The sequence below is a fragment of the Dama dama genome, chromosome 4 (assembly GCF_033118175.1).
Source record: "Dama dama isolate Ldn47 chromosome 4, ASM3311817v1, whole genome shotgun sequence".
Classification (NCBI taxonomy): Eukaryota; Metazoa; Chordata; class Mammalia; order Artiodactyla; family Cervidae; genus Dama; species Dama dama.
Genome location: NC_083684.1, coordinates 16655550 through 16678031, shown reverse-complemented (window position 1 = coordinate 16678031; position 22482 = coordinate 16655550). Strand labels below are relative to the sequence as shown.

The window sequence follows — 22482 nt, the reverse complement described above, 5'->3', positions numbered from 1 at the left end:
TTGTTTTCTACACTCTTTCTCAGAAAGTCCTATAATGTGTACTTCCTGGGAGACCAAAGATAACTATGTAATATCTGCTCCTCTGAATGGCTGCAGATATGAGAATGTCATAATCAAGTCAACTATTTCATCCAAAACTCAACAGCTAGATGTGTTCATAAACCACACAAATTAAAGACTTTCTCCCTGATTTAAAAGGAGAGAGAGAGACAAAGTTTGTACCTTCCAGAGGAGTCAGAACTGGAATTGGTTTACTGGCTCTGTGATCCTTGCTAAATGATTACTTCTCATGCCTTAGTTTCTGTCATCTGTAAAATGGGTGTCCAGAGTCTCTTCCTCAAGGGTTGGGAAAGCACAGACAAGTGGTTAGTTTCTGGAGGGCTTCCAGAGGGCCCTGGCATGTGGCCAGTGCCCAGAAGGTGCTGACCACATTACAGTCGCCCTGAGAGCAAGGACATAATACAGGCCAAGTGCCAACAGGGGCAGTTCCCGTGAGGATGGACCGGCCCCTGTGGCTGCCTGGCTGTGTGTGACCCTGGGCATGTCATGAGACACTGGGGGACCTTTGCTGCCCTCCCTGTGGAACGAGATGTAGAATCTAGGAGACTGTCTGCCCAGCCCCATGTGAGGTTTTCCTGGGATGTCCCCCACCCTCGCCTCGACTGCCATTGCTGATTGGGGAGCTGCCGGTTCTTCCTTCCCGCTTCCCACAGCCTCAGCTGATGGGCCCGGAAGTGGGGTGCCTTCCCCTGGGTGTCAACTGGGAGGTGTCCCATACGCAGGGAGCTCGGGCAGAATGGAGCTCTAGGGCGGCCGGGGGCCAGTATCTCATCCTGATGAGACAGTGGCTCTGCCCAAAGCACTCAGACATCCGTGGGGGGGACTCCATCTCTGGCTGCCACTGTCCCTGAAGCCCAGGTGCGGTCCTGTCCTCCCAAGCTGTGACTGCTCACTTCTGCCTTAGAGACAGTAACAACAATAACAACAGCAGCAGCGACCGCTTGTAGAACCCGTGCTATGAGCCAGGCACTGTTCTGACACCCACACACATTTCAACACCTTTACTCCTCATCATAGCCTGGAATATCATCACCCCCTTTCGCAGATGGGGATACTGAGGCAGTGACTAACTTGTGCAAGATCACACGCTAGCGAGTGGTGGGGCTGGGACTTGAGCCCCATTCACTCAGCACCAAAGAGGCCACCCCCTCCTCCCGTCCCTCCCGGCAGCCCTCTTTGTCCCAGCTGCTCAGAGCCAGGGTTCTGTCACTGCCAGCAGCACCTTGGACCTCTAGTCCCTGAGGTTCCTTCAACTCTGCTCCAGTGCTGGGCGTCATCCCTCCCTCTCTTAGCCCCAAGGATTGGGGACAGGCCTTTCCAGGTTTCCCAGTAGTTTTCACAATTCTTATCTCTTTCATCCCATGAAAGGTATGGCAGGCATCATCCTGCTCCATCATGGTAAAAACTGAGGTTCAGAGAGGCTAAGCTCTGTGTCCAGGGACACATAGCTCCGACCAGCAGGGCCACCACTGGAACCCAGCTCCTAGGCCGGAGCTGTCTTGTGCCCTGGATGTCAGGACCTCTGTTCACACTTTGGCTCAGGTGAGCAGCCCCGTCACCTGTCCAAATCAATCAGGTCCACAGAAGGGCGATGCCAGCTCCCAAAGGGGGCCGTGCTCTGGGTTCAAAGCCAAGAAATATAGCTGGGCTCCGGGTATGTCCCCTACAGACTGCAATCACCCACACATCTGTGCGTCTCCCTCCAGACTGAGGAGCCAGGGCATGGATGCAAGGGAAAGCTGGGAAGGGCAGGGGGCTCGCAAGCCCATTCCTGGGGCCGTGTGACGGAAGGGCAGAACCTTGGAGTCAGGAGGTAGGGGCTGTTTCTGGGCTGTTCCCCTCCATATCTCAGACTGAAACCAAGACAGGCAGCACATATAGTAATCCAAGCATAACTGTATGTGTAATTAAAAGAAAAAAAGTACCACCAACTAAGCTGCTATGACGCTTTCACCTCTCTGTTGCAAACTTGGTAGAAGCTTCTTTCAGATTTACGTGGACATAGATTTTGATCATGTCTCAGTCTTACGCATACATAAAAGAAGACATACATGAAATAAATGGGACAAGATTTTTCCTAGAAGGTCATCTCGCTAGGCTCCAACCCTTTTCAACCACTTTTCCACTCGGCGTTGCCAGTATCTGAGTTCTCCTGCCAACGTGGCTTCTCAATCCCCGAGGTTCTGATGACGCAGAAATTCCCGGAAGATGGTTCCTCGGTTTTTCCTGAAAGTTTCCACTGAGCTGCTGACACCCAGCCCGCACGTTTCACTGTGCTTACGTACAGGCTCTGACGCCTGGTGGTCACGACTAGGACACTTCCCAGCTTCAGGGGACGTGGAAAGGTGGCGGGGGAGGGTGCATCTTGGATTTGCCAAGAAAAGGTGGTTCACGCTTGGTAAATATTTCTTGATAGAAGGAATGTATGAACGAGTGAATGAATACCTGATGAATGAATGGGAAGTTAATTACCCAGAACCTAAGGGCAATGTACCAGTGAAACTTACTGATGGATGAAGTGAGACAAACTGGAGTCTCAGTATTTGGGCTTCACCAGAGGGGCTCAACTGGAGGCCGTTGTGCCTATATGGGAGTCTAGGGCCAAGGTAATAATACCAAAGAATGATCACCATAGCTGCTGACCACTCTCTGTACACCCTCTCTCATAATCCTCCCCGGCAACTCTGAAAGGCAGCCATCTCATTGCACCCATTTCACAGAGGGAGAAATGGAGGCTCCAAGAGAGGGGACCTTGCCCAGGATCAGGTTGACCAGCCTCCACTCTCCCCACCCCATCTCGTGGGCAGCCCTCTAGGGGAGATGAGCTTAGCCCTGTCCCCAGGCCCCTCTGCTGGTCTGCACACCGGCAGTGTCCCCTTTTGGGCCTCCACGGCTGGAGGGAACATGCATGGATGGAACTGTTGGGTCTCTGGAGCCTGAGCTGTGAGCAGGACAGCCCAGTTTGGAATCCTGACTCTGGCACCACAGGCTGTGTGATTTTAGGTGGATCCTTTCAGATTTCTGACACTCAAGTCTCTGCTGGTTGTAACTGCTGGTGCCCACTACTTATGGCCAGGGAAGAAGGGGACAGTCCCTTAGGCTGCTGGTCCTCAGCCCTGATGGTCTGGCTGCTCATCCCCACCCCCTCCCCAAGGGAGCTTCAGGCAACCACAGGCTCAGGGCCTGTCCAGACCAGCGAGATGGACCCTCCAGCACAGACAGGTAAGGTGCTGGGGATTTCGTGGGTGACCCACACTGTGACCCCTGAAACCACATGTTATAAACCCCACAACTTGGCTCGTGCCTGCAATGGATGGACATAAACTGCAGTCTCCAAGAAGCAGAGCAGATCTGTCTCTGGCTGGGTTTGCCATTCTTGGATGAAGGCATCTTCCTTTTCCATCAACGGGAAGGTCCAAACCGCCCCCAGCCAATGTGACAAAGGCACACTTCACACAACTTTGACATGAATCGCTTGACTGCTTTTCCCTCATGTTCCACACACAGAAACAAAGAAAGCATCAAAATAATTCTTGAGCAATACAAACGCACCGATGCTCAGAAATGACAAAAAACAACAACAAAAGGCCCATCAGTCATCAATCTCCACTTTAAACTGGACTTTGGGTGTTTTCCAAGAGCATATGGCTTTTAGTGGGAGAAAGAGTGTGGACCTAGGTGAGGGAAGGTCAGTGGAGGAGGGACAGGGGTGAGGAGAGATGCTTGTTTTTAAAATGTAGGGGGCTTCCCTGGTGGTCCAATGGCTAAGACTCCACGCTCCCAAGGCAGGGGGCCCGGGTTCCCTTGCTGGTCAGGGAACTGGATCCCACAAGCTGCAACTAAGAGTTCGCAAGCCACAACTAAAGATTCCACATGCCATGACGAAGTTGCAAGATCCTGCAGGCTGCAACGGAAACCCGGCGTCACCAAGTGAATAAATAAATATTAAAAATAAAGTAATAGTGCTGCAGTGAACCTTGGAGTGCATGCGTCTTTTAGAACTGTGGTTTTCTCAGGGTTATGTGCATGGTAGTGGGATTGCTGGGTCATATGGTAGTTTTATCCCTAGTTTTTTTTTAGTTGACGTACAGCAGAGACCACCACAACACTTTTAAAGCAATTATCCTCCAACTGAAAATATTAATAAATAAAATAAAATACGGATACTCAGGAGTCTCCACACAAGCCCCTCTTGGAATTCAAAAGGTCAAGTCCTGCCAAATGACTGACCACTGACCCACCAGTCACCATGGGGCTGTCTTACAGAGGCGGGGGCAGGTATTACTGGGTGAATTGAATCACTTCCCCCCAAAGCCTCTGGATATGTGTCCGTTTCTGTGCAGTCACGGCTGAGATCTGGATTCTCTAACAGATGCCCCCCAGGGCTCTGCCTGCATTCTCTGGGGGTCCCTTTCCAGGCTGCCCCTGGAATTGACGACCCATCCTCCAAGAAGCGGCCCTTACCCCACCACTGAGCGGAGCTCAGTTCCCTTGTCCTCCAACGGGGCCAACTCCACAGAGGGACTCAAACCCATTGAATCATTTGCAAAACGAACATGCGGCCCCTTGCCCACCTTTGTTAAACCAAGTGTAAGACCATTCTGAGCACGTGATGGGTGCGGCCCCTGGAGCTGGCCCTGAGGGGAAGCAGGCTGACTCTAGGACCACCATGGGGGGGGGGGCGGGTCTCACCAAAGTTACCCTCTGCAGGACCACCTTACATCACCTGGTACGACCGTGCTAGCTCTCCCCAGGAACCTTCCTGCTAAAATCACTTCCTAATTAATAAGTCCAATCCTCCTCCCAGGGTCTGCCTCAGAGGATCCACGCCAACAGGGTATGCACGTGGCCCCGATAGTCCAGGGGTCCAGAAGCAGAGCTAAGCAGACAGCACATTCCCATCACACCCACCACCTCCAACCCTCAGATTCCACAGCTCCAGCACATCCAATTTAAGGTCATCAGGTGCTTAAAACTATGAATCACGCGTGAGCATGTGAGTTCATTTCCATTTTATGATGAGCAGACTTATCTTGAGAACATTTGGGATGGGTACATGTCTCCCAGAGTCAAACCTGAAAGAAACCTGTGCCAACCAAGACACTGACCTTCACACAGCTCCCCAAGGCAGTGACTTCTTCCCATGGCAGATCTGGGGGGTGGCAAGGTCAGGGGACTACTACGAGGGCCTCATTTCCAGGACAATAAAGCAGGAACCTGAAGCTAGTGAGTGGCTCCCATGAAGTCACCCCGCCAGGTCGGGCCACGCCGGGTCTAAGAGCCAGGGGCCCTGTCTCCAAACACTGCTGGGGTCATGCTCTCTCAGGCTGGGCATGACCTCGGGGGTCAAATCATTTTTTACCCAATGATTTCTGAGGCTCAGCAGAAAGTGGAGGAATGTTCTTGCAGACAGGCTGAAAGGGAAAGAAAGAAGGAATGAACATGAACCCAAGAACAGGTGACAAGTATGTGTCATCCACTTCTGCCTCACCCACCAGAAGCACCAGAAAGATGCCAGCTTCTGCCAAGACTCAATTCTTGACTCACCGCTAAGCCTCTCTGGGTTCCACCTTCCTATCTGACTCCATGTGGATCTTTCTTACAACCTTGGTTGTGCTAGAATCTTGCTGCCAGTTTCCAGTGTGTTTTCAGTGAGTCGCTCCACGTGCAGGTGTATTTTTGATGCATTCGTGGGGGCAAGTGGGCTCCCAGTCCTCCTACTCTGCCATCTTGATCTCCCCTCCCATCTCATTTAAGTTCCTAATGCATCCCTCCTCATCACTCCCATTTTACAGATATGGAAACTGAGGCTTGGAGAGGGGAAGACATTAGCCTAAGATCACCTGGTGGTGGAGCAGGAGTTTAAACCCCGTTCTGGCCGGCTGGTCCCTAAGAGGCATCCTACATCGTCTCTCACTGTCCTGCTCTTTCCCACTGGTCCCAGCACTTCCCCATGTGAGGTTCACAGACTCAAGTGGGTTGGAGCCACTCCAAGGACTGCTCCTGTCATCAGCAGGTAATAGACACATTGGCATCAATCCCCACGGGCTCTAGCTTTTCCTGTAGGACTCACACCTGAAGATTCTGGAACCTGAAACCTGATGTTTGCCTTTCAAGGACATTCAGGGTAAATCACCTGCTTTCAGGGGGCTCTGTTTACCACGCACAGGCTTGAGCTTTCAGAGCGCTGGGCAGGTGTTCAGGTTTTATTGGATCTTTGCATCCGCCTGTATCTCACTTTGGAGAACGCCTGAGAGCGCAGCCGTGCCTTCTTACCCGGTCACCTCTGGTGCTGGCCGCAGCCACCTTCACTCTGTTCCCACCCCGGTGGCCTCCATGGAGCTCCTCAGTAAGATCTTTCCTGCCCTGGGACTTCTGCCCGTCTGGCTCCTTCTGCCTGGGTGCCCGTGTCAGATGCTGGCTCCAATGTTACCTGCTCACCTCCCTGACCTTCACCTGAAGCAGTCCCCTCCTACCCAGCCTCATGTCACCTGTCTGTCCAACGCCCTTCATGACACCATTGCAGGCCGTGCCTGTCCTGCTGGTTGACGGGCTTAGGCTCCCGTGCGGATGTCAGCCCTGAGAACGGGAGCCCTGATTTATTCATGGCGTCCCCCCGGCACGCGTCTGCACACTGGAGACTTCCACCAGTGACGGTGGCGCCACGTGCCTGACAGCTGGCCGTGGACAGTCCGCGCAGCAGAGGGAGGGGGCAGCCGACCAAGGTCACGTGGCAGCAGAGGGCGTGTCTGCTGTCCGCCGCGGAAAGCAAAGTCAGTCACAGGCGAGGCTGGTCCTCGGGTTCAGAGTCACGGGCTCTGGAAACTTCTACTGCTGATTACACCCAAGGTGCTCACGTGTTCACTTTGAAGTTACAGGGGCAATTTCACAGTCTTCCCACAGGTCAGCCCTTTTCCTGCCCTCTTATCGGTCAACTTCGTGACGAAAGCGACCTCAGACGCCTGGTTGCCCAAAGCCCCCGCTGTCACTGACCGATCACGCCTCCCGCTTACCCGCCACTGTTGCTTTATTGAAAGTGTCTCTGCTGTCCTTGTCCGTGTTCTGCCACATACTTGGAGGCGCCCTCTGTGGAAGGAATCGGGCGGTCAGGGCAGGTGTGTGGATTCCTGCTCAGGTGCTCACAGCTCAGCAGCCAAACTCACTCTAAATGCCTCAGCCTGGCTCTGACCCCTCTCCTCCCCCAAATGAGGTCCCCCAGTCCCCACCTGCAGCCATTCTCCCTCCTCCCCAGGCCTCCCCGACCTGTGTAACCTGCCCTCAACTCCTGACATTTCCCTGCCTGCCCCTGCCCCGACCCTGTGCTCATGACGTGCTCAGCTGCTGTGATGGCCGAGTTGCTTCAGCCTCACGATTGTCACATCCGCTGATGCTCTGCCCGCTGTTTCTTATTCTTCACACTGGGCTTCAGTGTCCCCTCCTCAGGAAGCCTTCCCTGACATCCCCGTCTATTTTCATGGTGTCCTGAATGTGACCTCAGTGGTCCTGATCACCGTCGTCACCAAATAACCACTTGGACTTTATTCATTTTGTGATTTCCTGCTTGATATTAGCTGCCTGACACCACGGACTGGATCTGCCATATTCACAAATGTAGCCTCAACTTCCAGCACAGAATAAAGAGTTTGTTCAGTTGCTCGGTTGTGTCTGACTCTTTGCAACCCCATGGACTGCAGCCCGCCAGGCTTCCCTGTCCATCACCAACTCCCGGAGCTTGCTCAGACTCATGTCCATTGAGTTGGTGATGCCATCCAACCATTTTATCCTTTGCTGTACCCTTCCCTTCATAAATACATACTGTCAATTCTTTAAAAAATATAGTAGATGAATGGAAGAACACATGGATGGATGATTGAATCAATTATTGGGTGGATGGGCAGAACACTGGATGGACAGAAGGATGGACGGATGGATGAGTGGAAGACAGGATGGATGGATGGGTAGATGGATGGAAGATTGGATGGATAGAAGACTGGATGGATAGAAGATGGGATGGATGGATGGAAAGATGGAAGGAAGATTGGATGGTTGGATGGAAGACTGGATGGTTGGATGGATGAAAGACTGGATGGATGGACAGAAGACTGGATGGATAGAAGACTGGATGGATAGAAGACGGCATGGATGGATGGAAAGATGGAAGGAGGACTGAATGGTTGAATGGAAGACTGGATGGTTGGATGGGTGGAAGACTGGATGGGTGGATGATTGCATGAATGGATGGATCCATGGATAACGGGATGGATGACTGGCTGGAAAGATGGTGTCAACCATATTTTTCAATTTCCTGAATGAAAGTAGGAGGAGCTTTTGTACATCAAGTCCTACATTCTGATGTTTAGCATGAAGCTGTGTTTGCTGTAAGTCCTCTTGCCCACCATCAGACAACAGGGTGTCTCCTTTATTCCCCAATCCTAGTGCCCACTTTGTCCCCATAAGCCATCCCTAAGCCGCTGCCCCAGTCCCAGCCTGCAGCCTGGAGGGGCTCCCACCCCACGGGGAGGACTGCTCAGGTTGGAGGAGAGATTTTGCACAACAGAAGCCTCTTAGCCTCCCAGCATCTGACCCCCAAAGGGCCACCTGATGGCATAAGAACCACCAGGTGGAATACAGTCATTTTCCGTCATAGCAGCTTCAGACTGGAGCTCTCAGGACAGCCCATAAGGCTTCTTTCTCTTCTTCACTCCAGAAACACCCACCACCATTTTCAGTACCCTCTGCAAGGAAAATATGGGCCTTCTCCTACCTGGATATTCTTTGTAAAATTTCTGTCGTAAGAATCGACCATCTGGAAAAGAAATGAGAGGATTAAGCTCCTTTCAGGGAGTTTATGAGGTCAAAACTATTTTCATAACAGTGCTAAGAAATGATTTGTGTTTTTCACTCTCATTCTCTCACAAGTGTATGGTGGAATTTTTCAGAAGCTATGTTACGTGTGACACTGAAGCCCATCAAATGCAGATGCAGACATGAAGATCCAGTCCTCTGAATACACATATTACAACTGCAAATATGTAAAACCATGCCACTCTGCCCACTTTGTGTGCATGTTGGAAAATGGAGCCATTTTTAAGAAAAATACTATTTCTGTTCACCCCATAGTGAGTTCATCATTGTCACTTTAAAAAAAATTATTTTAATTGGAGGACAATTGCAATATTGTGGTGGTTTTTGCCATATATCGACATGTGTTGTATGTGTTGTGTCTGTGAAAGTCACTCAGTCGTGTCAGACTTTTTGTGACCCCCTGGACGATACAGTCCACGGAATTCTCCAGGCCAGAATATTGGAATGGATAGTTGTTCCCTTCTCTAGGGGAATCTTCCCAACCGACGAATCGAACCGGGGTCTCCTGCATTACAGGCGGATTCTTTACCAGCTGAGCTTTCAGGGAAGCCCTATATCAACATGAATCAGCTAAATATTTGGAATGTCTCAGCTTTACTTTTGAATATGGTAAATGTCCATAGCCAGAACCCACACAAGGCTCTGTTGGGTTCTCAGTATTTTTTAAAATTACGTTGTTGGTTTTGATTTGGCCGTGCCACACAGCATGTAGGCTCTTAGTTCCTTGACCAGGGATCAAACCCACACTCCCTAAAGTGGCAGTGCAGAGTCTTAACCACTGGACCACCAGGGATGTTCCTCAGTATTTTTTCTAATATAAAGTTTAAGAACCACTCTCTTAAGAGATGAACTGGAAGCAAATTCCAAAATATTGTTCAGCAAATGTCATTACACAATACATTCACAAGGAAAGCAAATAGCAGTTTTTGAGTCTGTTCAAAAGAGACTTGAAAGTCATTACTGCAAACAAAACAACTCAGTTATGAAACTTCACTGCTCACTAACCTACTCGGAGCCTCAGTTTTCTCACCAGAAATGGGCATAAAATCAATACCTCTTAAGTTATCATGAGGATTAACAGAAATGCTTTTATTGGAAACATAAGACTTGCAGCAAAGATTATCAGGAACCACTCAAAACAGCCACTTTTGTGTGTAAAAAGTGGTCAACTCTTGATAATTTCATTTGTCTCAAATTACTAAGAATCCCCACCACCCAATACCCACTGCTGATTGTCAACCACTGCACCCCCTTCCGCAGTCCCTACCCTATCATGGCAGTGAAACACTCTCTGGTGGGAGTTGGGGAAATGTAACATGGGAGAGTGGAGAAATCTTGCCAGCTCACACTTAATTCCCATAGGTCAGCTCACCCCTCCCCTTCCACCCATGAGCCTTTTCTGATGGCTACCAGGGCAATCACATTTGTGCACTTGGAACTAATATTCCAATCATATCTCAATAAAAATCGTTCTGTTCTGTGGACATCCTAACCATCATCAGGGTGTTCATGGCCAGCACTGACATTTACTGTTCAAGGCGACAGAACCAGTGGCCGATCCACACCCTCTGGCAGACAGTTTATCAATAATCTCAGTGACTACTATTTACCACAATTTTCCAAGCAAATGACAACTTTTTTCCAGGCCCAAGGCTCTCTGAAACATTCCTGCTCCTCCCTTCTCCCTGGGAATGGATTCTAGTTCCTGATGCCAAGGGAAGGACACTGTGATCCGTGCAGAAATGGACCCCCTCCTCGCACCAGGTGTGTTTACCAAAAGTGTCACTTTAACAAGCGAAATCAATTGATTTGAGCCCCTGCTCAGGACTGCATGACCACGTTATCTTTTGGCAGCATCAGTGAAGTCATCTTGTCAGAGGGGAGCGTGGAGACCCATCAGCCTCTGAGTGGCATGGAAGCCACTTAGAAGATGTACTGGGGAGGGGGTATAAATTAGGAGCTTAGGATTAACATGTACATACTTCTATATATAAAATAGATAACCAGTGAGAACCTACTGCATGGTACAAGGAACCCTGCTAAATACTTTGCATTGGGTTGGCCAAAATATTAGTCCAGGCTTTTCCTTAAGATGTTACAGAAGAACCCAAATGAATATTTTGGACAAGCCAATAACAATCTATAAGGAAGAACAACCTGAAAAAGTGTGTGTGTGTGTATAAAAAATATACATGTATATATCTGAATCACTGTGCTTGTACACCTGAAACTAACACAACATTGTAAATCAACCAGACTTCAGTAATAAAATAATAATTTTATTTATTGTAATAAATAAGTAAAATATGCACTGAGGACCCCAGCTCTGCTCTCCGAGAAATCAGATCTACGGCCTGTGTCCATGTTCATCTTCCTCTCGAGAAAGACCCAACGTCAGGGTCCAGACTGAACTCGGAATGTCTCTCAGCCCCCTGCGGCAGCCAGCGCTCATCTTAGGTGTGGGCATGAGAGGTGTAATTTATTCTCAGACAGTGCCCCCAAACACCTATGCAGATTTATCCAGAGGGAAGGTGTGGGCTGAGGGGAGAGGCAGAGAAGTACGATGAAAGAAACAGTAATGACTACTGAATGATGGTGGAGGGTGCAAGGGACTGTCCTTGCCACTGTTCAGTAAGTCAGAAATTACTCCAAATATATGCCTTTTTAAAAAAAAGAAAAAAAAACTTAAAACCAGAGGCGTATTCCTAGGTTATCCTGGGATGGGAGTGCCCCTCTCCTCCCAGAGACCGTTGCTCTAAGGGACATTGTTGGAATTTAAGATATTTCCAAAGTCCTGTACAATTATCAACAATTACTGCTAAGTGACGGCCCTCTGGGGATGAGGTGAGGGGAAATTTCACTTACATTTCCATCCAGAAGGCTCCGATCATTCCTCTGGGCAGGGAACAGGTGAACAGGCTCAGCCCCCTTCCTGAAGACAGGTGACCCCAGCGCATATTTGTTGAGGACCTACTCTGTCAGGCGCTGACCTGAGGGCTTTAGAAGTATTCTCCAATCCAAGCCTCATCACCACCCCAAGAAGCACTTACTATGGGGACCCCCAATCGCTCAATTTTACAGATGAAGAAACTGAGGCTAAGAGAAGTTAGATTAGCTGCCAAGGGTCATCTAGGAAGAAAGCCACAGGGTTTGAGACCCATTTCAGTGGCCTGCAGTCTTTTTTTTGTTTGTTTGTTTTTGACCAGGGTTTTTTTGTTTTTTTTTTTTTTAGCCTTTCAATACTCTTTTTTTTTTTTTTTGTGGGTTTTGTCATACTGCAGTCTTTTTTTTTTGGTGCTTTTCTTTTCAAATTTCAGAAAATATTTTATTTTTTTAATGCTTTTTTATTGTAGTAAAAGCCACATGCTATAAAACATACTATTTAACCATATTTATTGGAGAAGGAAATGGCAACCCACTCCAGTACTCTTGCCTGGAAAAATCCCATTTACGGAGGGTCCTGGTAGGCTGCAGTCCATGGGGTCGCCGGACACGACTGAGCGACTTCACTTTCACGTTCCTTTAACCATATTTAACTGCAGGCTCAGTGGCACTAAGTGCATTCACACTGTTGTGCAGCCCTCAGCATCACTGTCTCCCCACTTTTTCTCCCTCTTAAACTCTGTCCCCGCTAGATACTAACTCCTCACCCCACTCCCATGCCACCCCCACCCCTGGCCCCTGGCATCCACCAGTGTACTTTCTGACTCTATGAACTCAGTGATTCTAGGTACCGCATGTAAGTGGTATTTGTCTGCATCTACAGTATACTGGAGGGTCTTCCCATGTGGTGCAGTGGTGAAGAACTCACCTGCCAATGGAGGAGACGCAGGTTCGATCCCTGGGTCGGGAAGATCCCCAGCAGAAGGAAATGGCAACCCACTCCAGTATTCTTGCCTGGAAAATCTCATGGACAGAGGAGCCTGGCAGGCTACAGTCCATGTGGTCGCAAAGAGTCAGACATGACTGAGCGACTGAGCGCATGTTACTGTGTATTGGAATATGTTTTTAAGGTTCATTTAATATATGTCGTGTGGCCTACAGTCTTAACCACACTCGACGCTGCTTGTGGTCACACTTCTCCCTTTGCAGGCTTGCACTGAGGCTTAGGGGAGCACCCACGGGGGCCTCCATCAACCTCAGGAACCATCTGTGCAGTCACCTGAATGTCCCTTTGCTGATCTCCATCCTCCAAGTGGGTCTTCTCTGAATTGGTCTGATTTCTCGAGAACTGGTCTGAACTTGTTTGACTGACCCTGGTCTTGGAGATCATGTAACTGAATGAGTGTGATCAGGCAATAAGAAAGGCCCGGTAATTCCAGGCCTTTCTGGTTATAAAAATGACATTTCAGCTCAGAGGACTCCTGACTTGCCTCCCTGGCCCTCACCCCCACCAGCTCTCTTCTGGAACAGGCTGGCCTGTCCTTGGGGCTGTGCATCTGGAGGACGGTGGGGGCCCTGGTCCACCTGCGGTGCAATGCGGTGTCTACAGACAGCAGTGGGGAAAACAGAATGGATTCAGATCTGTGCTTGAGAAACTACAGACATGGTTTACATGGATTAACTCACTGGCTCTTCAAAGAGTCTGTGAAGTAGCTTAACTATTTTTTTTCTGGCTGTGCCTTGCAACATGTGGGAATTTAGTTCCCAGACCAGGGATCTCAAACCTGCACCCCTGCATTGGAAGCATGGAGTCCTAACCACTGGACCACCAGGGAAGTCCCAGCTTAACTATTATTAACCCAGCTTACAGATAAGGAAAGTGAGACCTGAAGAGGCTGGGCTACATGCCACACGCAGCAGCGAGCGGCTAAGTGGCCGCTCTGGCTGGAGAACCCATTAATAAGCCTAACAGCAAGTGGGATGAAGGCGAAATCTCAGATTCCCGGTTGGTTGTGAACCTGTTACACGAAACTTTTTTTTTTTTTTTCAAATTGAGCTCAGAATTCCAAGAACCAAGATACCTGCAACAGTCCCGTGCCTCATAATTTTATTATTTACAATGATGATAATGCTAAATGTATAAGAGATTTAACATTTATGTCTTTCCAGAGACACCTCAGAGAAAGAAAATTCTCAAATCAGAGGAAAAACGCTTTGACAGAAAATGCATGTGGTGGGTTCTCTGGGCCAACAGGGTCACTGTGACTATCCTGATCTTGACTGAGGTGCTGTCCTCAGCTATTAGGGCTGAGGGATGCTGAAGTGGGGGTGTGGGCCTGGAGAATGTGTTCTCAAAGCTCCAATGAGCTCAACTTTGACAAGGTTGCCTGATTCTTCCCTTGCACATAGTCCTGGAAAATTCCACGCTTAACTTCTCAACCTTACACCTTACATGAGACAGGAGAGGCTTCAGGTCCCCCCAGCAGTCCCCCTCTGCTCGGTCTTCCGTGCCCCTCACCCCAGAGAAAAGCATGCAAACTAAAGCCATGCTACTCAGGCCCTTCACTGAACTATTTATTGACTTGTCTCCAAAGACAAATATTAATTAAGTCATACTGAAGGGTCCTAGCAGGGGGAAGTTAAGGGTTCTTGGACAACTCAAATATTGTGCAATTTATAATGGATAGATAGATATTAATAGAAGTAAATTATCCAGTGTTTACTGAGCACTTCTTATCTCTTGTCTCGGCTCTGGCTTCACACATGTGATTTCCATCACCCCATAACCCAACATGAAGTGATATCATTTTACAGATACGGCAACTGAGGCTCAGAGATTTGAAACAACTGATCCCAAGGTGAGCCAGGCAGGAAGTGGCGAGCTGGGCTGTGCCCTCGTCCTGTGCAGATGAGGAAGGAGAAAGTGGCCTGGAGCAGGGTCATGGCCGGGGGTGGGGGAGGGTGGGGACAGGCTCAGAGGCCGGGGTTTCCTCTGGGATGGTCTCCCACGGGGGAGTTCCGGGGAGGGCTAGGTGGGACTTGGTGTCTGCACTCACCTGCTGGCTTGCGCTGCTTGACACACTGCCCCCGGTTGGGGATGCCCGCGGCCAGGTCACCCGGGCTCAGGATGTGGCACTCGTAGCCTGAGGGGCAGAGGAGCGGCTCGGCCCCGTCCTCCGTGGTGCTGCAGGCCTCTGCTGCGGGGCGGGGGACACACGGGGGGCTCAGGGGCGGCCCCCAGCGGCGCAGAGGGGCTGCCTCTCGTCTGCAACCCAGATGGCAGGCTGTGCCTGGGGTCTCTGCATGCACGTGCGCACACACACACACAGACACACACGCACAACGAGGGCAGCTCAAAGTCAAATGACCCCAAACATGCCCTCACACACATTATGACACACACAATGTATGTTCGCCTACACACCTTGAAACACACGTGTTCATGTTTACAGTCACACATATACATATGCTTACACACCAAAATCCCAATACACATATACAGTTGCACTACCCCACAAGTCCTAACACACATGCACACATACATATAGCTGTATCCGTACGCATACGCACACAAACACATCCTGCACACACACACTCACATCTATAGTCACACACACCTTCATGAACACAGCTGCACAGATACTCAGACACACAGCCACTGGGCTCCATGAACAGCCACACACCCTCATGGACACGGCAGTGCACGCGTGTGTGTGCACACGTGTGTGTGCAGAGCCGCAGAGCACAGCTGCACACAGCAAGGTGCTCACTCACACCCACGGCCCTGCAGTGGTCCAGACCCCCGGCCTGCCTGTCGTCCCTTTCAGAAACCGTCCTCCACCACCCCTGCCCCCAAGGAGGCCTCATGGGCAGGGAACAATGAACCCACATGGTGATTTTAAGGATCTGAAAACCCCACCCGCCTCCCTCTGAGTTCTCCACCCAGGGAGGAGGGCCCCAGTCCCAGGGACTGCCGAACCCGATGGTGTTCTGGAGACTCTGAGAGCCGAACCCGATGGTGTTCTGGAGACTCTGAGAGCCTGGCCAAGCCCCGGTCATACTCTTCCATGGGGGTGGGGACGGTTCAAGAGGGCTGGGTATCTGAGGACAAGCAGCCTCCTGGAGCAGAGGCTGCCCCGGTTTTCAGTTTTCTGGGGGCAGCCTGAGAAGGGGGACCCTGGCTGTGCCGTTGGGTTGGGCGTCACCCCGCAGGTACCTTGCAACACCTCCTCAGGGCCATCCAGGAGCCAGCCGTTGCCCCCAAGCCATCGAGGTTTCGGCTGTACTAGCCAGTCTAAAACTGACAAGATAACGCATGGTTACGTCAATGCCCTCTTCAGGCAGCCAAGAAGTGCCCCAGCCTCTGGGAATGGGGGAGCTCACATCTCATGAAGAAACACTGACCCTCCCGAAGGAGAAACAAAACAACGTGGTTCTCCTGAAAAAATTCACCTCTTCCTTTAGTAACAGATTTTTGAGTTTCAACTAGGCACTGGATAGCCAAGCTGGAGACTACATTTCCCAGCAGCTCCTGTGGCTAGGTACGGCCAGGCAACCTGAGTTCTGGCCAATGGGATGTGAGCAGAGGTGATAATGCAGCTTTCTGTCTTACCCTTGCATTGATGCCTGTCTGTCCCCTTCCCTCTCTTTCCTGCAGCCTGCAGACTGGGGGCCACTTAGACCACGTGGAGCAACAAGACAGAGGGAACCTCGGTCCCTGGGTGACTGTGGAGCAGGGCCACCTGCCTGCTATGGACCATCTGTCAACTCGGGCCTTTTATCCAAGGGAGAAGGAAATATTTAATAGGCTGGGCCCCTTGGTTTATGGAGTTACAGCCTTACGGCCTGTTCTCTAACCAATACATTTTTTAACAGGAAGAGTGACCAGGTAGTAGACTGGAAGGTCTTCAAACCTCCAAACAGGGATTGAAAGCCCAAATGTCTCTGGGGACAGAGAAGTAGAATAAGGGAGAAAGGCAGGCTGGGTAGGACCACGGCCAACTGGAGACTGTTCTGCCTCAACGGCTCAGCAGTTGGTCAGCTCTGGCCAGCCATTCCCAGTGTTCTCAGAGCCTCTGGGTGGTGTGTTGCCTTAAATATTATTTATTTATTTGGCTTCATCGAGTCTTGGTTGCAGTACATGGGGCTTCCCTGCAGCACGCAGGCTCCAGAATGCACAGGCTCGGCAGCTGTAACGCGTGGGCTTAGCTGCCTCATGGGGATCTTAGTTCCCCGAGCAGGGATCAAAGCAACGTTTCCTGCATTGGAAGCTGGATTCTTAACCACTGAACCACCAGGGAAGTCCTTGGGCGGCTTTTCCTTTTTCTTAAACTTTTAAGTCTGTATTTTTTTTTTTAAAAAAAGATAAACTTGATTTTAAATGTTGGCAATTAATTTTTTTAAAAACGTGCTTTGGAGATCAAATAAAACTGGTTTGGGATCACATTTGCTTTTGGCCTCTGCTTTGGTCTGACCCCAAAACACGACAAAATAAAGAGACTGATGTGCTGTCTGGTGCCTTTGAGAGCACGTAGCTGGAAACTGGTAAAAATGCTGGTTAGCTTTTTCTTTAAAAGAGTACAATGTGGTTATAAGATGGTTGCTCTTGGTGTAGAAACGGAAACAACAGACCAGACCAGCTGTTTGCAACTTCCAGATGAGAGGGGTGACATGGTCCCAGATCTGTTTCCAGTCTTCTGTTTCTTCCCTCCTTTTCCCCATCACCTCAGGCTTAACGTTAGAAAATATATTTTCAATGCTATTTTCCACTAAACAGGAAATGTATTAACCCATCCTACATGGGGAAACACACACACTGAGCTATGTGTGTGCTGTGTGCTCAGTCTTGTCTGATTCTTTGCGACACCATGGGCTGTAGCCTGCCAGGCTCCTGTGTCCCTGGGATTCTCCAGGCAAAAATACTGAAGTGGGTTGCCATTTTCCTGCTCCAGGGGATCTTCCCAACCCCAGGGATCAAACCCACATCTCCAGCCTTGCAGGTGAATTCTTTACAAGTGAGTTGCCAGAGGAGCCCACACTTTGACATACTTTTTGGAATACTGAAATTTGGTCAAGGCCTCCCATAAAAGTGCCGACCCTTAAGGCTTGGAAGCCCAGGGTCTTGCCTCTCTGCTCTCCAACTAGAACTTTCTGGGATCACCTACTAGATAAACTCCCTCCACCCAAGACGTTATCTCAGGGTCTAGTTTGGAGAGAAAGGGAACTTACAAGCAGACTGCAAGGAAGTATGTAAGCTGCTTAGGCACGTTAGACAAGCGGTTCTCAATGTGGAGCGACTTTGCCCCCAGATGAAACATCTAGTAAAGTCCAGAGATTGTTTTTGGTTCTCCCAGTGTGTGTGGGAGGGCTACTACTTCCATCTAGTGGGGAGAGGCCAGGGTGCCACTCAACAGCCCATGAACACAACACCCAGGTCAGCCCCTGACTCCCTACCCCAAACCCAAAGGTCAAGAGTGCCAAGGGTGAGACAACGTGTGCTAAACATTACTGTTATAATTCTTATTATGACCAATACTTTGCCAACTCTTCCTGCTGGCCAGTGAGAGCCAGGCTTTCACTGATTCGTCCACCCTTCACTGAGTAACTTTTATGTGGTGGGGATATAGCAGTGAATGAAACAAATCAAACTTCCTGCCTCATAGGGCTGACCTTCAAGTAGGGGGAACAGTCAGGAGACAAATGAAGCACAATATTTTAGACTGAGCTGTAAAGAAAGCTTAAGCCACAGGGCAGTAAGGAACCAGAGGAAAGCCTCAAGGCCAGAGGAAAGATGATCACAGAGAGGGAAACTCCCCTGAGGAGCTTCCCTGGTGGTTCAGATGATAAAGAAGCCTGCAATGCGGGAGATGGGGGTCAATCCCTGGGGCAGGAAGATCCCTTGGAGAATGGCTGTCAACCCTCTCCAATATTCTTGTCTGAAGATTTCTGTGGACAGAGGAGCCTGGCAGGCTACAGTCCATGATGCTGGGAAAGACTTAAGGCCAAAGGAGAAAAGGGTGGCAGAGGATGAGATGGTGAGACAGCATCACTTACTCAATGGACACAAACCTGAACAAACTCCGGGAGATGGTGAAGGATAGTGAAACCTGGCGTGCTGCAGCCCATTGGGTCACAAGAGTCGGACACAACTTAGCGAGTTGAACAACAACTCCCCTGAGAAAGTGACCACCTCTGGACTGAGATCTGAGAGGGTGAAGAAGTGAGCTATGTGGGTATCTGGGGGAAAGACTGGATTCCACAAATGGGCCCAGGGGCCCCACATTCCTACACTCAGAGCCTAAGGCAGTGGACACTTCTCCACAGTCAAAAGCCTAAACTGAAGCTCCAGTTCTGCCTGCTGGGTGACTTTGGGCAAGGTACTCAGCTTCTCTGAGTTCCAGTATCTTTAGCTATAAAACAGGGCTGATAATGGTCTCTCCACTCCAAGGGAGTATGTGAACATTAAATGAGATGGTGCAAGGAAAGGCTATTTGGAATGTCATGGACAGTTACTCAGTTTGTGCACTGCTCAAAAACACCTGTTCTAGGCAGCAAGTAAGGCTAGAATTCCTATACCCTGCCTCAGCCCAAAGGAGGGGACATCTTTTAGACTTGTCCAACCAGACAGGCGTACTTTTATGTGCTTCCTCCACCAGGAGGGGTGCCATTTTGCCCTTCTTATAAAAGGCCCTGTAGGAGCCAGACTGGCCAAGAGGCAGTGCTTAAAGGCAGCACCGATTGTAATTATGAGCATTATTAAGGGTGCTGAGTCCCTTGTCATCACTGTGACCTCACCCTGAATAAAACTGAGTGTGTTCATTTTTACCTTGGCTTTGGTGGGGTGGGGGGGGGCACTCACTAATGAAGGCCCACGGGAACCAGAGCCTCTGGCTAACAGTGCAATCCTACCAGACTTCTGTGCTCCAAAGGCTCAGCCCCAAGCAGAACGGAGAGAAAGCCCCTGCCTACCCTCATCCTACCCACTCAGGGCATGTTTTCCCTACTCAGCGGAGACCCCCCCCTTCCCTCCCCATCCCCCCAGGCTCCCTTCCTACCCCTCCCTTCCCCAAGCTCTCCAGAAGGGATCCGAAACGCCTTCCCTCCAAAGGTGATGCCCCGAGAACTGTTTCTCCCAAGGAGATTCCCATTAGGATTCAATGAACAGGTATTGATTCCCTGCTCCTAGCCCCACGTGGGGCTGAGCAAGCACTTCGGGGCCTGGCACTCTCCGGAAGCCGAGGGTTCTCATTCCTGCTTTACAGGTGGGGGCTTAAGGCGGTCCCCAGCTGGCCAGCAGATCTGAACTCAGGAGTCTGCGTCCTCACCTGGATCGCTGAGGTGTCAGTCTTCATCTCAAATACCCCCAGGGCCAGGCCTCATGAGTGAACTGGGAGGTCCTGGTGGGGTCTCTGGAAAACTAGAGGGGTCCCCCTGCCATGCAGGAGCACCCGAGGCTGCAGCAGATGGTGGCCCAGGGACTGTGGGCCAGTATTTTTAAGAAAAGCTGGAAATCTGGATTTTTTTTAATGAGGAATCTCCCCCAGCTTCATAGGAGGAAACATTTTCCCTGGAATGGGCGTCCTCTGGACTGCAGTTCTCCGCCGGCAGAGTCAGCCCCGCATACAGCAGGCGCTTACTGCATGCAGCTGGATGCTTGCTCCAGAAGCGCTATGTTCCCATTTCCTAGGTGGCCCAGGTTTAAGCCCAGCTGTTCTGCAGTCAGGCAGTCCCAGGCAGGACAGTTCCCCAGTGGTGCTGGCCCCGCAACCCCGCCCCGGCCCCTGCCCCATCTCCCCCCCACCCCACCCCAGCCTGGGTGAACCTACCTGGCGGGGGCGGCACGGCCTCCAGGCAGGCGTAGGCGCAGCCGTTGTAGCAGCAGCGCCGGTGTCGTGGGCACTCGGAGTCGGCCTGGCAGCGTGCAGCCTGGCAGGCACCAGGGGGCAGCGAGCGTGGGGGCGGCGGGCAGCGGTCTGCGCGGGGCTGATGGGAGCCGCCTACCTCTTCGGCCTGCGGGGAGAAGGCGAGTCAGTGGGATGTGCTGGGTGCTGTGCGCCGTGGGTGAGTCGCTGGGCTTCTCTGAGCTGCTGCGTCCTGGCGTGCTCACAGCAGAAGCACCCTCGGAGGGTTGCTCTGACCGGGGAAAGATGCTGTTTCTCTTTGTAAGAGCCCCAGACTGTGAGGCTCATGACAAACAATGGCCTCACTGATGGTGAGCCCAGCAGTAGCCAAAAGATGAATAAATCTGGAGAAGAATTGTATGTTAAGCAAGCATCTATCCTGATGTATTTATTTATGTATGGAGATGGTGGCTCAGACGGTAAAGAGTCTGCCTGCGGTGCGGGAGACCAGCATTCGATCCTTGGGTCGGGAAGACCCCCTGGGGAAGGAAATGGCAACCCACTCCAGTATCCTTGCCTGGAAAATCCCATGGATGGAGGAGCCTGGCAGGCTACAGTCCATGGGGTCACAAAGAGCCGTACACGACTGAGCAACTTCACTTTTCACTACATATAAAAGGGTGTATGTGTACATATACATACACACATAGATATGTACACATGTATATTTCTATATATACATATATACTCCTTATCATCCATATGTTTAAATAGAACTTTGAGAGTTTACAAATCACACACAAAATGAATAAATTCACACAACAGACAACTTGGATAAATCTCACAAACATAATACTGAGCAAAAAAAAAAAAAAAGAAAACCCCAATGTCACAATAGCACACACAGTGGCCCCATTGTGCTTCTTGATCTGAGTGCTGGCTCCATAGTGCGTTTTCATGGAGCCAACCTGACTCAGGATTTTCCCACTTTTCGGCACTATGTTTTCAGAAAAAGTGAATAGTATGATATACTATTTAACATATAAGAAGTATGAATGCATGGCCAATAAAACATGCATTTTAGAGGTGGGACTGGGAGGCCTGAAGTCATACCAGGTGAGTCACTCTGGATCCCCGTGACACCAGACGCCATCTGTGCTGGGAGCACTGTTCGGCTTCTGGACTTGAGGGTGGGGTGTTTGGAGGGCAGGTCTTACACATGCCTACACACATGTGCACACACGCATGCACACACACAGTTAGAGACAGAGTAAGTCACTGTGAAAAACACCCTGGGTTGCCCCGCCACCTGCTATTATCTGAACTATTCTTCCCACCTAAAACACTGTAACTACTGATCCTCCAATCCCCCAACATATATATAATTCTGCCCATTGTATGTCCAAGCAAATAATGGACTGCTGCAGACTGCAATAGCATGCAGCCACTAAAACCTGCTTATGAGAGACCCACCCAAGAGATGGTGGTTTGTAAAGAAAGCTAAAGTGTAGAAGAGTTTGTATGCTCTGCACCTATGTTTTAAAATGTATGTATGCACACACATGTAATATGCACATACTTATACAGGCCTAGAACATCTTTGGAAGGATATACAAGAATATACAAGCAACTGTTGTCAAAGACTGCCTCTGAAGAGAAGAACTGGTTCTGAAGTTGAGGGAGATTTTTCCTATTGTCAACACTTTTTTCTCCTTATTGCATGCCCTTTTCCATAGGTTATATATATATATATTGCCATGAACCCACTGATTTTTTTCAATTAAAGACAATTAAAAAGTTTACAAAGTAGAAGTACTTAAAAGGAAAAACTTTG

The 22482-nt window shown here is 50.0% G+C and overlaps 1 protein-coding gene across 5 annotated transcripts in view; it reads right to left on the bottom strand.

Annotated features, from left to right (window-relative positions):
• Positions 1 to 5057: 5057 nt before the first annotated feature.
• WFDC1 (WAP four-disulfide core domain 1) overlaps positions 5058 to 22482 on the bottom strand; it is a 28390-nt gene continuing 10965 nt past the window's right edge. For 2 of the 5 annotated variants that reach the window (XM_061138297.1, XM_061138296.1), the window contains 7 exons: positions 20634 to 20817; positions 16025 to 16108; positions 14865 to 15005; positions 12737 to 12856; positions 8825 to 8866; positions 7074 to 7146; positions 5058 to 5474 (listed from right to left, as the gene is read on the bottom strand). In XM_061138297.1, coding sequence (XP_060994280.1) covers positions 7088 to 7146; positions 8825 to 8866; positions 12737 to 12856; positions 14865 to 15005; positions 16025 to 16108; positions 20634 to 20817 — 630 coding nt within the window. In that variant the 3' untranslated portion in view covers positions 5058 to 5474; positions 7074 to 7087. Of the gene's footprint in view, positions 5475 to 7073; positions 7147 to 8824; positions 8867 to 10870; positions 11923 to 12736; positions 12857 to 13900; positions 14709 to 14864; positions 15006 to 16024; positions 16109 to 20633; positions 20818 to 22482 lie in introns of those variants that run through there. The other 3 variants (XM_061138300.1, XM_061138298.1, XM_061138301.1) reach the window with 3 other exon arrangements.